The 16,302-nt window shown below is 42.2% G+C and overlaps 1 protein-coding gene across 2 annotated transcripts in view; it reads right to left on the bottom strand.

The window, feature by feature from the left end:
• KSR1 (kinase suppressor of ras 1) overlaps positions 1-16,302 on the bottom strand; it is a 261,155-nt gene that overhangs the window by 7,948 nt on the left and 236,905 nt on the right. For both annotated transcript variants that reach the window (XM_075336591.1, XM_075336590.1), the window contains 4 exons: positions 15,178-15,311; positions 14,600-14,731; positions 4,758-4,893; positions 3,608-3,741 (listed from right to left, as the gene is read on the bottom strand). In XM_075336591.1, the coding sequence (XP_075192706.1) occupies positions 3,608-3,741; positions 4,758-4,893; positions 14,600-14,731; positions 15,178-15,311 (536 nt within the window). The remainder of the gene's footprint in view (positions 1-3,607; positions 3,742-4,757; positions 4,894-14,599; positions 14,732-15,177; positions 15,312-16,302) is intronic.

Raw genomic sequence — 16,302 nt, 5'->3', positions numbered from 1 at the left:
TTGCAGTGTGTGAAACACATCAGCGACCTGGCCCCTGCTGTGAAGTTGCTGATCACTACACATCTCTCAGGACCATTCTTTGGTCCTTTGTTTCCTGCTGTGCAGCATGATCGCTAGAAAGTCTCAGTGTGTAAAGGGGCCTTTACAGCGACTTCGTTAGCGACTTTCAAAAAGCTGCTTTACAACGTCCCCACTGACTAGCTAGGTCGTTCTGCAGGTCCGGATCGCTGTTGCGTCGTTGGCTAGGTTTGCCTGTTTGACAGCTCACCAGCGACTCACCAGAGACTTTGTAGCGATCCCGGCCAGGTTGGGATCGCTGGTGGGATCGCTAGAAAGTCTCAGTGTGTAAAGGGGCCTTAAGGGACCATTTTAAAGGCTTAGGAAGCCTTTGCAGGTGTTTTGTGTTAATTGTTCTAATTTTCTGAGATAATGACTTTTGGGTTTTCATTGGCTGTAAACCATATATATCAACATTAACAGAAATAAACACTTGAAATAGATCGCTCTATATATAATGTGTTTCTCTTTTTGTATTAAATTACTGAAATAAATTAACTTTTTTATGATATTTTAATTTATTGAGATGCACGTGTACATAAAGACCAAGTCTAATGCATGCCTGAAGCTACTGTGACTGAGGACATGTCTGTTGCTACAAGGAGGTGTTTTTTATGTTACTACAGTACCTTATCTATATTGTTTTATGTATATATTCTGTCATGGATGGAAGGAGTCTCTGCTCAAAGTAGGAGATGGTTCAGACTAAAGGCCCCGTCACACTAAGCAACATCGCTAGCAACATCGCTAGCAACATCGCTGCTAACGAACAACTTTTGTGACGTTGCTAGCGATGTTGCTGTGTGTGACATCCAGCAACAACCTGGCCCCTGCTGTGAGGTCGTTGGTTGTTGCTGAATGTCCTGGGCCATTTTTTAGTTGTTGCTGTCCCGCTGTGAAGCACAGATCGCTGTGTGTGACAGCGAGACAGCAACAACTAAATGTGCAGGCAGCAGGAGCCGGCTTCTGCGGAGGCTGGTAACCAATGTAAACATCGGGTAACCAAGAAGCCCTGTCCTTGGTTACCCGATATTTACCTTTGTTACCAGCCTCCGCCGCTCTCACTGTCAGTGCCGGCTCCTGCTCTGTGCACATGTAGCTGCAGTACACATCGGGTAATTAACCCCATGTGTACTGTAGCTAGGAGAGCAGGGAGCCAGTGCTAAGCATTGTGCGCTGCTCCCTGCTCTGTGCACATTTAGCTGCAGCACACATCGGGTAATTAACCCGATGTGTGCTGTAACTAGGAGAGCAGGGAGCCAGCGCTAAGCAGTGTGCGCTGCTCCCTGCTCTCTGCACGTGTAGCTGCATGCACTGGTAACCAAGGTAAATATCGGGTTGGTTACCAGATATTTACCTTAGTTAACAAGCGCAGCATCTTCCACGTGGCGCTGGGGGCTGGTCACTGGTGAGCTCACCAGCAACTCGTGTAGCGACGCTCCAGCGATCCCTGCCAGGTCAGGTTGCTGGTGGGATCGCTGGAGCGTCGCAGTGTGACATCTCACCAGCAACCTCCTAGCAACTTACCAGCGATCCCTATCGTTGTTGGGATCGCTGGTAAGTTGCTTAGTGTGACTGGACCTTAAGTATGTCCGCCCTCAGTCATTTTTAAGCTACTGATGAAAGCAAGAAAAAAAAGCTTTCTACTGCTGACCCAAGTCTAAAAAACAAACAAAAAATAATAACAGAATGTTCCCTTTAATCTCACATATTCCTGCAATGTACATTTAAGCAGTGATATATTACCTAGCACTTTTTTCATGATTTGTAGTTACAGAAAATAAAAAATTAATGGATTGCAAGGATGATGATAAATAATCCGTCCATTTATTTGTTGGCAACAGGGCAGTGGATGTAAAAGCCATGTTGGCAGAATTGACCCTTTGTGTAAAAATTGTTCCAATGTCTACTGACAATACATGTAATGTAAAATACAGGCCATATAAGTGACAGAGAAGAAAACAAAGTGGAAAGGAAGCAAAGGATCAACAATACAAATAAGTTCAGAGATATCCAAAGTGGTGTGCCAGGGCCGACAGCAGGATGGCGGAGGATGGAAAGAATGGCAGCAAGGAAATCAGCAAATAATAAAATCCATGGGAGGAAAGAAGATACAAAGAATCAATTAATACATTGCCTTCAAAGATACAGCCATCTTTCAGTACAGTAATCAGGATATGCTCACACATGGCGTTTTACAGCGTGTTTGCCGCATATTTGGTGCGTAAAATACGCAAAGTTGTATAGTAATGGCATAATCAATAATCTCTCTGAAATCTCATGCACACGCTGTGTATTTTTCTCTCTGCATATTTGGAGCCCTGCTGTTTGATGCCATGTCAAATCTTTCAGCAGTTTTGCAGCTCTTTTCACCCATATAAATGAATGATAGAAAAACGCAAGTAAAAATATTGTGAAAACACAGAAACGCAACTAAAATACTCTACACAGCGCTTTTCCTGCAAACACACTTTTATTTTGTGTAGAAAAAAAGCTGCAATTACACAACATGTGAACATACTCTTAAGCATAACACATTTTGTTTCCTAATTGAAAAACACAAATGACTATATGTTATGTACTAATCTAACATACATTATATCAGTATGTTTATTGAAATGTTTAACAATATAATAAAAAAACTCCCTTTTTTATTTGATGTTCTGTGCTTAAAGGGGACCTGTCACCAGATTTGTCCCCTGTAACCTGCGGCCACCACCAGTAATCCCTTACATATGGCATTCTAGAATATAACAGCCCAGGCCGCTCTGTATAAATTAAAAAAACACTTATTATACTCATCTGTGGGAGGTCGGGTCCGATGAGCATCACTGGTCTCGGTCCAGCACCTCCTCTCTTCCTTCCATTGCGGTTTTCCTTTCCAGCTCCGTGTGAATGACGCATCCTACGTCATCCAGTGTCCTCCGTTGCGCTCCTGCGCATTTTGAACAAAGTATTGTAGTGTGCATGAGTGGCGGTCCTTGGCCTTTCCCCGCGCCTGCACATTAAAGTACTTTGTGTTGCCCTCAGCAGGGCAGAGAGAAGTCCGTGTACGCAGGAGTGCATTGGAGGCCTCTGTGGAAGACATAGGACATGTCATCCACATGGAGCAGGGAAGGAGGACTGCGATGGAAGGAAGATAGGAGGTGACGGACTGAGACCAGCGACGTCTATTGGACCCACCGCGCCGCAGGTATAATAAAAGATGTTTTTTACCTTGTACATCATCCCTTGCACACTTCTATACAGTATTCGAGAATGCTGTATATAAGGGATTACTGGGGACAAATTTGGTGACAGGTTCCCTTTAACAATATTTCTCATGTCCATGTATTACATTATGTAAATGAATAGAGATTACTCTGGGATTTCTTTAATGGAATGGAGGCTGAACATTATGTCCATTGACAAAGTTTTGTTTCAGGTAAATATCCATTGCATTAAAATATAACAACGTAAGGGCATTGACATTGAACAATTACTCTTATTGGTTCTGAAGCCTTTTCAGGGGACCAGACTAAGTTTCTAATGATTTCTGTGGGATACTTACTCTGCAGATTTCCAGAAGTGACCAGGATGTGACAACCTTCGGTTAAGTTTTGGCAGCTTCTCTAACATTTCCATCAGTATTGTAAAGCTTGGCCTTTCATTAAAATCAAATGCCCAACATGCAGCCAGAATCTCCTGTAGAAAACAAAAATTAATGACAAAGGACAAACATTTTAGGTTAATTAACTTTAAAGAAAAGTCAAATTCTATGTTAAAGGGGTTATGTCACTACAGACAACACTCGAGGAGTTTAGCACATTTTCCCTTAAGTCGTACTACCAGGGTTGCCAACTTTATTTTTTCTGGACAGATTACCAAAAAATCACAAACGGACAATATTTTTTATTGACACATTGGAAAACCATAATAAAATCATTATGATGATAAGTGACCCATGTCTACAGTCCATAATTCTTATATGAAGATATCAACTGAATTACCGTAAACTATGAAATTATGATAATTAGAATAAAAATAATCTGCATAAGTTTCTTCAGCTTCAAAGAAATCACTGTTGCCTTCATTTTTTTTGACAGATGGGTAAAAAAGTGCCCTATTTTTATGGACTCATGAAATTCCTGGCAACCCTGCATACAACACAGTAGCCATTCAGATAACAGTTCATCCATGTTTTACATAGACATTGAAAGTCCACCAAAGTGTCTCTCCCCTTTTGATCAAAGGGGATTTTCAAGCTGGGGATTTCCTTTACCTAATATAGCATATGAACAGGGGCTGTCTTTATGAGACGACTACTTCAATGAGTTGGAATTTGGAGGTTTTAGGGACAATTTGAATAATTCCCAGAGGGGCTTTGCAGCTATAAGTCCCCTTACTGGCAGCCAGACTGGTTTGTCAGGTCTCCATATGGAGAATAGTCTTCCCCGTTGTCCCCACATAGCTTCTCATAAGCCAGATCAGATACCCACACATTGCACGGATGAGGGGCAATCACCCCGAAACACCGTGTCTGCAAATTGGGATTCTGATCTGGTATAAATCCTAAGTCTTATGAAAAGGCTTGTTTAAAAAGCCACTTTTGACTTTTAGGATTGCTACTTAGGATTGCTACTTCCAATAGGTGGCGCTAGAGTTTGTCTTCTTCCTCACTGGAGGGACAATTTAAATATATATTTGTTACATATACTTACAGTGACCTCTTTCCCCAGACTTATAGTAGACAACACCTGCTTCACGCCTTCACCACTTCCAACTTGCCAGATTAGAGCCTCGGCTGCTTGACTTTTGAATGGCCAATCTCGGGCTTGCAATTCATACCATACGGTCCTTTATATAAAAAAAGAAAATACAATATTGAATTTTCAGCACAGTGTGTAGTTGAATAGAGTTAGGTCTTTTTCTCTACCTTACTAACTATACAATCTTGGCCAAAGGAGACCATTCACATAAAACAGCAGTTGGCCAAAAAGGCATCTCTTTTGGCTTACACACAAACATGCACTCTTTGGCTACATCTTATTCCAACAGAGGTATAAGCTGTTGGTAACTAGAGTGAAGAAATACCGTATTTTTCGCTTTATAAGACGCACTTTTGTTCCCCCAAATTTTGGGGGAAAGTAGGGGGTGCGTCTTATAAGCCGAATATACGGGGGGGGGTGTATATATATATATATACACTGCAGGGTCCGCTCTGGAGCGCTGCAGGGGGCAGGTGAACGCTGCGGGCGGCAACGTTAGATCTCCTGCTCCCGCTCATATAATATGCACAGCCGCTGTCCATCACCGTGGTGCTGAAACCGCACTGCAGTGATGGGCTGGGGCAGCAGTGCATATTATATGAGCCTGCGTCCCACTGTGATGGCACATGCCCCCTCTGTGTTAGATATGGCCCCCATGCTGCTGCTCATCCTAAAATAAAAAAGCTTTACTTACCTCATCCAGCGTTTCTCCCCGGTGTCCTGCTTCCACTGTGATCAGGCACGCAGAGATGATTTCACTCTGCCGTGCCGATCACATGACCGGCCGAGAACCAGGAAATAGAGGAAGAGAAGCACAGAGGGCGACAGGAGGGAGATCAGCGCTGGAGGAGGTAAGGAAAGAATGTTTTATTTTACTATGGACAGCAGCATGGGGGCGATATCTAACACAGGGGACTGTGTGCAATCCATAGGGGGCCATAGGCATCACAGGGGAACGTATGTAATCCATAGGGGGCCATAGGCAGCACAGGGGAATGTGTGCAATCCATAGGGGGCCATAGGCAGCACAGGGGACTGTGTGCAATCCATAGGGGGCCATAGGCAGCACAGGGGAACGTGTGCAATCCATAGGAGGCCATAGGCAGCACAGGGGAATGTGTGCAATCCATAGGGGGCCATAGGCAGCACAGGGGAACGTGTGCAATCCATAAGGGGCCATAGGTAGCACAGGGGAACGTGTGCCATCCATAGGGGGCCATAGGCAGCACAGAGGGAACGTGTGCAATCCATAGGGGGCCATAGGCAGCACAGGGGAACGTGTGCAATCCATAGGGGGCCATATGCAGCACAGGGGAACGTGTGCAATCCATAGGGGGCCATAGGCAGCACAGGGAACGTGTGCAATCCATAGGGGGCCATAGGCAGCACAGGGGAACGTGTGCCAGTACAAGGGGGCTATATTCAATATAAGGGGGCCATATCCAGATTAAGGGGGCTAATTTTAGGATGGGGGCTATGAGGGACATATACCCTATATGATTTGTTAGACGGACACTGGCATTATAAGATGGACCCCATTTAACATAAAAAAAAATATATATAATAAATTCTCTTTTACTTCACCAAATTTCGGGGTGCGTCTTATAATCAGGTGCGTCTTATAAAGCGAAACATACGGTAATTATTTAATCCCTTGCTGATTTTGTAAGTTTGCAACCTGACAAAATCATAAACAGTCTACAATTTTAAGGATAGGTTGATGCACGGTGTGTGAGGCGAAGTGCTGCGCTATAATCCCCTGTAGTGATAAAGCATTGCAGGGGATTATAGAAACGAAGGAAATAAACGCAGCAACAATTGACATGCAGCTTTTTTTTTCTGCAACAAAATCTGCAAGGAAAAAAGAAGCAGCGTGTGCACAGCAAATCAGGATTCTCATTGACTTTGCTGGGATGTATTTTTCTCTGCAGTATTGATTAAAATCTGCAAGAAAAAACACATGAAAAAACGCCACATGTGCACATAGGCTTACTGTTTCTTTCCCCGGGTTTAGCTCATGCTTAGGACTTGGGATAGGATAAGCAAGAATGTTAATTATGTAATTTAGTTTGTAAAAACTTATGACTATGTGCACACCTGTGGCTTAGATAAGAGATAAGCAGACAGTTGTTTCAATGATTAAATTCCTTACTCCAATTGGTGAATTCCCAGGAAGTTGCCTTCACATATAGATTATAACCAAGAAGGAATAAACGTGTATTGAATTGTAATCTAAGAGTATAAAAGGCCTTGTGATGTATTATTTGACAGACAACTTTGACCTCTTGTCTCCTTGCTGCAAGAATAAAAAAAACGCTTGCTTCAGATGAATCCATGCCTCAATAAATACTTTCTCTAACACAAGCTGCAGCAGGAATGTCAGGTCAACAACGCTGCAGCCAATTCTTGGGTTCCAAGGCTTGTGCAGTGTAAATTGGCACGGTCACTGAGCCACTACTTGGCTGCAGCGCTGTTATTGAAAATCACTGCTGCAACCTGTAAAGTTACCGGAACAGTACTGGAAGTGAGAAGGGTGTGTAACAGCTGACTTCATTATTTCTAAAACGGGGGCGAGGATTTCGAACAGAAAGTTGAAAGTGGAAAATACTGTTAAGCTGAAGGCCACACGTGATGTTACAATTCAAGCCTTATTACATAGCTCCAATACCAATCTTATATAGAGCATTCAATATAGTGTTATCACCATTAATTATTCATGGTCTATTAAAAGTAAGGCATAAGTGTGTGCCTATGAGTAAGGAGTTATCTCCCAAACGCTAAGGCGGGGGCCTTATTAGGTCCATATGATGGGACATATTTGATTTTATCATGTATGCGATTTTTTCAATAAAGATGACATAATTTTTTATGGAAAATGTTGGTGCTGGATCTTTCCTTTTTTCTATTCAAAGTATAACAACACTTGATAATATCAAAATCCCCTAAAAGTAACGTACTCTTATTGAATACAAACACTTGTTTGAATAGTAATTACAAAAAGACACTAGAGTTGTAAGTTTCAATACCACCTCTGGGTTATAAGTCATCCACAACCTCACTATCTAATAAAATCTCCTCTACTGAAATGACTTCCCTTTATCCACATTATTATCCAATTAGCCACCCCCTCTAGAATTAAAGGAGTGGTGCACTAGAGGTCAACCCTCTTTGAAGAGGACCTTTCACCAGTGTCAGCATGTTAAACTCACTACATCACAGAATAGTGGCTGCAGAGCTGAGTAAAACGTGTTTTTTATTTCTCCTCTCCATTGAAGAGATATAAGCTTGTAAAGTTTAGGTTATACATTATGTTAAAGTTCAACTTGTTGTTACCAGTGATTTCCTCTAGGGGTTGAACTACACCCCTGAATGCGGTTGACTAATACTAAAAGCCCAGTCACACACAACGACTTATCAGCGATCCCGACAACGATACGACCTGATAAGGATAGCTGATAAGTCGCTGGTGAGATGTTACACAGTCAGACCTTACTCAAGGGATCTCGGCATCTCTTCAGGTGGTCCCTGGAAACGGTAGCCGTGGTCTTGACGCAGTAACGATCAGCGGCCTGTATAACTATCTCGGTGGGCGTTGGGACCATGTTAGGAGGTCATTGGTAGGCTTCAAACACAGCGATGCATCCTGCCCAGCAGGACATCACCTTTGAAGAAAATGGTCCGGATTGTTCGGCAACGACTAGAGATCTCACAGCAGGGGCCTGATCGCTGGTAGGTGTCACACATAACGAGATCGCTGGTGAGATTGTTACTGCGTCACAGAAACTGTGACTCAGCAACGATCTCGTTAGCGATCTCGTTGTGTGTGACGGGGCCTTTAGCAGGGGAGAAAGGAACACACCCTCATCTACTTACTGATTTCGGCAGCAATGGTGTAAAGAAACAGCAATGTTGGGTTAACCATCGTTACACTTTCATATCTCATCTCACAGTGCTGTCAGGAGGGCATGTTCTTTTTTCCCCTGTATATTGCTGCCTGCCACCTACATTGGTCAACCTCATGCAGGGGAAGAAGCACACGACCCAGAGACAAACACTCCATTGGACAACACATGAATTATAACTTTACAAGCTAATATCTCTGCAACAGAAAGGAAAATTAAAAAAAAAATAAAAAAAAAAATATATGTTTTACTCAGGTCTGTAGCCATGATAAGGTAAATTTAACATGCTAAAACTGGTTAAAGGTACTCTTTAAAATGCTAAAATAATTAATATATATATATATATATATATATATTTTCTTATATCATGTGAGCGCAGCAGTATGCCAGTGACCGCTGATTGGCTGCAGAGTTCCCATTATACGGATTTGTAAAGGCCCATTAGCTGTTTGCTTACAGTATGCTTGCACCAAAAAGAGTAGTCACCCAAGCAACCTTGAAGGGTTTGTGCTGTTTAGTTACTTATTACCCATTTCAAGATCGGGCTATTCTCTGTTTTCTCGTTTATGTTTTTTTCCTTCCCTTCTTCCAAGAGCCATACATTTTTTATTTTTCTGTCCACATGGAGAAGTTGTACTTTTGATCGAAACCATTCAATTTATCTAGTGATGCACTGGAAAGCGGGAAAAAAATCCCGAGTGCATTGAAATTGCAAAAAAAGTGCAATTTCATAATTGTTTTTCGGTTCTTCAGTTTGTTTGTGTTGCCATTTTCAGAGACCAGTAACGTTTCCAATTTTTGGGATATGGAGCCGTATGAGGGCGTGTGTTTTGCACCCCGGGGTGTCTTTTTACTGACACCATTATGAGGTTGATACAATGTTTTGATTGCCTTTTATTGCAATGTTGTGGTGATTAATAGAAATTAATTCTGTGTTTTTTTCCTTTCATTACATTTACTATTTCGATTAATTTATTTTATAATTTTTATAGATTGAATGCAACGATACCAAATATGTGTATTTTTTCAATCTTTTTCATTGGTGTTTTTTTTAGTTAGGAAAAAGGGAGGTGATTTGAATTTTTATATATTTTTCTATACGTTAAAAAATATTTTTTTTTGCTTTTGACTATATTTGTTGGTCCCCATAATGAATTTGAACCTGCGATCATCTGATCACTTGCACTATACATAGCAGTACATCAGCACTGCTATGTATACTGTAGTGAAAATCACAGTCTCTTATAAATGTTAGTTAAGCTCTGGCTTTTAGAGGAGACTTGTCATGACAAGTACAGGGGTCTTCAGCAGATCCCCGGCTGTCATAATAAACCAGGGTCACGCCCTACCGATGCATGTTAAACGCCACTGTCAGCTAACAACAGCCACTGATTGACAGCAGCATTTAATATATTATCAGCCATCATCTGCCAGGAAAGATGCTGGCTCAGCATGCAAACTCGCATCAAAGGCAGCGACAGGACATATGATGTAACTGTAATGGCCGCTTTACACGCGGCGATTTATCGTGCGATTGCATGTGCGATCACACCCGCCCCCATTGTTTGTGCGTTACGGGCAATTTGTTGCCCGTGGCGCACAAAGTCGGTAATCCCCGTCACACGCACTTACCTCCCAAACGACCTCGCTGTGGGCGGCGAACATCCTCTTCCTGAAGGGGGAGGGATGTTCGGCATCATAGCGACATCACACAGCGGCCGGCCAATAGAAGCGGATGGGCGGAGATGAGCGGGATCTAACATCCCGCCCACCTCCTTCCTTCCACATTGCCGGCGGGACGCAGGTAAGCTGCAGTTCATCGTTCCCGGAGTGTCACATGGAGCGATGTGTGCTGCCACGGGAACAATGAACAACCGGCGCGCAGAAGGACGATCGATTTTTGGAAAATGAGCGACATGTCAACGAGCAACGATAAGGTGAGTATTTTTGCTCGTTCACAATCGCTCGTAGCTGTCACACGCTACGATATGTCAAACGATGCCGGATGTGCGTCACTAACGACGTGACCCCGACGACATATCGCCCGATATATCATAGCGTGTAATGGGCCCTTAAGTCATAGGTTGTGAAGGGATTAAAGTTCATGGAAATGGGAAAAGAGAAAGGGGTAGTTGCTGTTTAATGTATTTGTGTTTTATGTTATTCTCATGCTTAGTATAAATTATACAAAAATCCAGAATCATTATTGCCTTTGAGCCTATTTTTTGTCCAGCTTTGTGTTTTTTTGTGCTTTTTTTCCTTAGGATGTGGTATACGACTTTAAACTTTATGTTTCGTTATTGGAACTGTTTTGTCTTTTTTTTAAAACAATTAAAAGTAAAAACAAAACAAAACATTAGAAATGTCTAGAACAAGATGTTTCCACTATTTGTTTTATCTGTGTTTTGCCTTCTGACACTTTTGTTTCTACTTATTTCTCATTCTGTTCCTTGTACTTGCTAATACCGGATTGCTGTACATTCCGCTGTCTAATTACTGCCATAGTCAGACGTTCCACAATGACATATTAAAGGATAAACTACATTTTTACTTTCACGTGTATAAAATTCTTGTATTATTATTTCATGACTTTCTGTTGGATGATGAATTATATCTCATTTATGATTGGATGACGGTGCTGACCGTTCAGACAAGCTCTTCTTTTCCTACCTGCTACAATTTGTTTTCTTTCATTAAAATACTGTTCAGCAATTTACCTTTTTGTCAGGAAATATTGGGGCGCTCCTGAAAACTGTTAAAAAATATGCTGAAAGTTCCCAAATGATTACAAACAAATCTGTGACAAAGGGTTCTCCAGAAACTTGGAGTGGAGGAGGGTTTAGTGTTGTCACAGAATATCTCAAGGTCACAAGAAAGCATGATCATCAGACAAAAACGACAGATTGATATTTTCCACGATGTCTGACAGTCATGCAAATTTGATGTAGAAAACTCGCTGCTATTATTGGGGTATTATGCAACAGGATCCGAAATTTAGACCTCTGTTCAGGAGTACGCCAATATTTGCATACAGAAAGGGAAATCACTGATTCTTGGTAAAGGGCAGCAGAAAAAGCAGAAAAGTTATAGACAAAAATGTTAGCAAGTAGAAAAAGAGGACCTTGTGTTTGTTTCAGTGGTAAGCCCGAATGGAGATATAATGTATCATCTAACAGAAAGTCATGAATTATTTCATACGCTTTCCAATGTCCATGTGGAAAATGTATACAAGGAACAGTCAACTAGACCAATAAAATTCTAATATTGGGAATGAATCTAAAAATAAATCAGAAGGAAAAATGCAAATGTGGGGAAGCAACTGCAGCTTGACTTTTTTTTTTAATGTAAAGATAAGTGGGAAGAAATAGCTTATTTTAGAGATGGTAACCACAGAGAATAATGAAATGGATAAAATACAATATTACAGAGCAGAGGGAAGTGTTTAGTATAGTAAGGCTCTAAGCCAGGGGCGGACACTGAGAGCAAAGGGCCCCTCTGTGCAATTTAATTGTGTATGGGCCCCCCCTCCCCAGGTTAAAAGTCACCACTGGGACAAGCAGAGCAGCATGTCCAGGAGAGTCTGGAGCGTGGTGACATCACTGAGAAGAGGAGGTCAGCGCTGGACACCAGAGAGAGCAGCAGTAGGTGAGTATAATATCACACCCACACTACATCACATGCACATACACACATTTAATAAATACAAAATTGAATGGGAGCTTTCTTTTACAAGGCTAAGGCTGTTATCAGAAAACATCAGATTTACCTCTCCATACTGTGCACCCACCCTCCCACTACAAACATATAGTTACCCTACTTCTCCATACTATCCTCCCTATGCTCCCACATATCCATTCTGCCCCCCCATGCTCCCAATTATCCATACTGCCCCCCCAAGTTCTTACCTCTCAATACTGTTCCTTCACTTCTAAATATTGTGCCCCCCATTTCCATGTGGTACACCCATCCAAGCTGCTCTCTCTCACACTGTCCCAAATGTGCACTCACAGTCTCTAGTTGCAGTCTGATAGCGTGTAATTTCCACCTCCGTGGCACAGCGTGATGCGTGATGGCCAGTGATGGCCATTAAGCGCCACCATATGCACTGCGCGCTGATGGCATCTCCAAGCACATAGCAGTGACGTTCAATTGCTGCTGGCTATCAGAGACCGCTCACTGATGCATGCAGGGTTTGATAGGCTGGCAGCCATTAAATATCACTGCTATGTGCTGCATACTGATTTCAGCGTGCAGCACATAGCAGTGCGGTTGATGGCCTATAGGTCTGTTCTAACGACCGCGGTTACCGGCTGCAGGCCACCTTTATATCCAGCATGAGGCACACCGGGGAATCCCTTGCTGTCCTGCCAGGCCAGTCAGACCCTGGTTGTGAGGGGTCCCCCCTCCACACCAGCTATATATCAGCCACTGCTTTAAGCCGTATAACATGAAAGTTGTAATGGAGCTTGTAGTGTCTCTCTGTGAACTTAAACAGATCTTTGTATGTAATAACAGTGTGCTAGTTTTAGGAAGTTTTGATATTATAGTTATGTTAATGCTTTATAAAATTGAAAATATAAGAGTATAAGCTTTGTAGAGGATCCACGTAATCAAACTTCAGGAAGGCGGTGTGTTACCCCCAAAATGTTAATCAAAAAGGTCCGTGAAGCCTCTGTTAGGAGTCTCAACACAGAAAACCAGCCAGATATCCCTCCGGGAAGGACCCAGCCAAGGAGTGGCTCTTTTTAGGAAACCACCATAACCACCATATGAAGTGGCCCTTTTAGTCAATATCCAACTCTTTGACAAGTTTAAAGATATGACAAGGGAATTACCAAAGGCCAGGTATCCATCCACAGACAGCTGTTTCGGGGTATTGCCCCTCATCAGTGTGGAGTAGGATTCTGGCCAGGTGGGAGCAATGCCTAGTAGACCAACAAGACAAAACAATCACTGATCTCCGTGAGATCAGCTAGAGAAAACACTGCCAGCAGCCAACAAGCTTTCACTGTCTTGAGCGCCCTTGCTCAAGACAGTGAAATCCTAGGTGCATTGCCCCCTGGGAACTATGCAAATCAAAAAGGTCCGTGGAGCCTCTGTTAGGAGTCTCAACACAGAAAAACAGCCAGATATCCCTCCGGAGGGATATCTGGAGGGATATCTGGCTGGTTTTCTGTGTTGAGACTCCTAACAGAGGCTCCACGGACCTTTTTGATTTTTGATATTTCCCAGGGGGCAATGCACCTAGGATTTCACTGTCTTGAGCGCCCTTGTTGGCTGCTGGCAGTGTTTTCTCTGGCTGGTCTCCCCGAGATCAGTGATTGTTTTGTCTTGTTGGTCTACTAGGCATTGCTCCCACCTGGCCAGAATCCTACTCCACACTGATGAGGGGCAATACCCCGAAACAGCTGTCTGTGGATGGATACCTGGCCTTGGTAATTCCCTTGTCATATCTTTAAACTTGTCAAAGAGTTGGATATTAACTAAAAGGGCCACTTCATATGGCGGTTATGGTGGTTTCCTAAAAAGAGCCACTCCTTGGCTGGGTCCTTCCCAGAGGGATATCTGGCTGGTTTTCTGTGTTGAGACTCCTAACAGAGGCTCCACGGACCATTTTGATTTGCATATTTCCCAGGGGGCAATGCACCTAGGATTTCACTGTCTTGAGCGCCCTTGTTGGCTGCTGGCAGTGTTTTCTCTGGCTGGTCTCCCCGAGATCAGTGATTATTTTACCCCCAAAATGTTGTGTGACATGTCTCCAGTAAGGAGTAACACCTTTCAAGTTGAAAGGCCCCTAGAAAAAAAAGACGGACCACACATCCCAGACATGTCACAAGGCATGATACAAGCTTTACATATAGAGATACATCAGTTTCATTGTTTTCAACTCACCCAAATGCATATACATCAGCAGCCTTTGAGAAAGGAAGTTTGTCTTCATCTTTGCCAGGGGCCATTTCACGAACAATTTCAGGGGCCAAAAAACACAACCAATCATGGCTTAACTTCAGCTCATTTTCACGCCTAGCCAAAGAAGCAGCAGAAAAGATTTCTAATCAGTAAAGATGAGAACACAACACTGCCAGCAGAACGCATTCTAAAAATATGGATATATCCCTTCAAAACATGGACAGATGAAAGCGGCACTCCAAAAAATCAACACTGCAGTGATTTATTTTACCCAAGTCTGTGAGACATGCTACGTTTCAGCCCCTCAATAGACCCTCATCAAGCTACATAATGGCACTATATACTCCAAAGACATACAGCTAGGGACTCTAGATTGTGAGCCCCAATGGGGACAGAGTTGCCAATGTATGTAAAGCGCTATGGAATTAATAGCACTATATAAATGAATAAATATTATTATTATTATTATTGAAAAGCTTGGGGTCTATAAGAACTGTATAGCAGTGCTGCTCCCCTCTTTCCATTTCATGATACATTTCCACCTTTTCACTTGCTCTTACCTTCCCTCCTGCACAACTCCTGATATTCCGAAGAGACCAAAGTCGGTGATTATCACTTTGCCATTTTCATAGAAAACATTCTTTGATTTTAAATCCTTGTGGACAATGCCTTTGGCATGCAGGTAACCCATACCCTGAACAGAATGGAAAACAAAAAACAGATCTATAAATGAAAACTAGAATATATTGAAAAAGTAGATGAAATAAGGGCCCAGACTGAAAACTTACAGCAGGTTTAGTTCTATACATACAACCTAAGGAGAGAAATATTCTGATATATCGGGAAATGTACTATAGTTTATATTAAGGTTGTTGTAATATCCTCTATTCCTTATCCATTGCTCACTACCTATACTGTCACATTATTAGAGTAGTAAATTCCCAATATTTTACTACACATAGAAGTCGAGTAACACAGTGACGTGAACATTTGGAAGCCATATAGCTTCAAGTCATGTAAAACATTTATGTCACTTGCCCTTTGCTACAGCAAACTGACGCCCAGACCGGCTGTGTGGGAGGAAAGTAAATAGGTTTATATAGTACAATCAAGTTTATGGGCATTTTTCTCACATATTATGGAGGGTAAATGTCCAAACCTTCTACACCATAAATATAATAGTGCTATGTGCCACTTCTTAAAGTCCTTTTATAAAACATGCAGTTTGGAGGGTCATATTCAGTTTACACATCGACAGATGTAGAGTAGGTGATATAAGCAGAATGCTGAACATGGCCCTGCCACGAAGAGTCAAATACCTGCGTCCAGGCCAAAAGTGGCCATCTCTTACTTTATCCCTACTGCTCACAAATATGCTTTATTCCAGTTTTCCTTTAAATTTTCCATATAGTACCAGAGATAAGGGCTTTGTTTTATTTAGTATTTCTTTTTATAGTCTGTACTAATGGGGCGCTGTTCTGGGGTATGTGTTTATACTGCATTGTTACCCTGTGAGCACCGTACTCACAAAAAGTAGCACTAAATAAAAATGCCCATATCGATGGAACCATATGGCCAATTTAAAAAAAACAAAAAAAACACAAAAAAACTACAAACAGCAAATTAATGGAAGCAGTAGGAACAAAACAGCAAAAACTGTCCACTTTTGACCTAGTGGCAGCCGT

Source organism: Anomaloglossus baeobatrachus, chromosome 2 (genome assembly GCF_048569485.1).
Source record: "Anomaloglossus baeobatrachus isolate aAnoBae1 chromosome 2, aAnoBae1.hap1, whole genome shotgun sequence".
NCBI classification, from domain to species: Eukaryota; Metazoa; Chordata; class Amphibia; order Anura; family Aromobatidae; genus Anomaloglossus; species Anomaloglossus baeobatrachus.
Note: the sequence above shows the minus strand (reverse complement) of the source record. Positions and strands in the feature narration are given on the sequence as shown.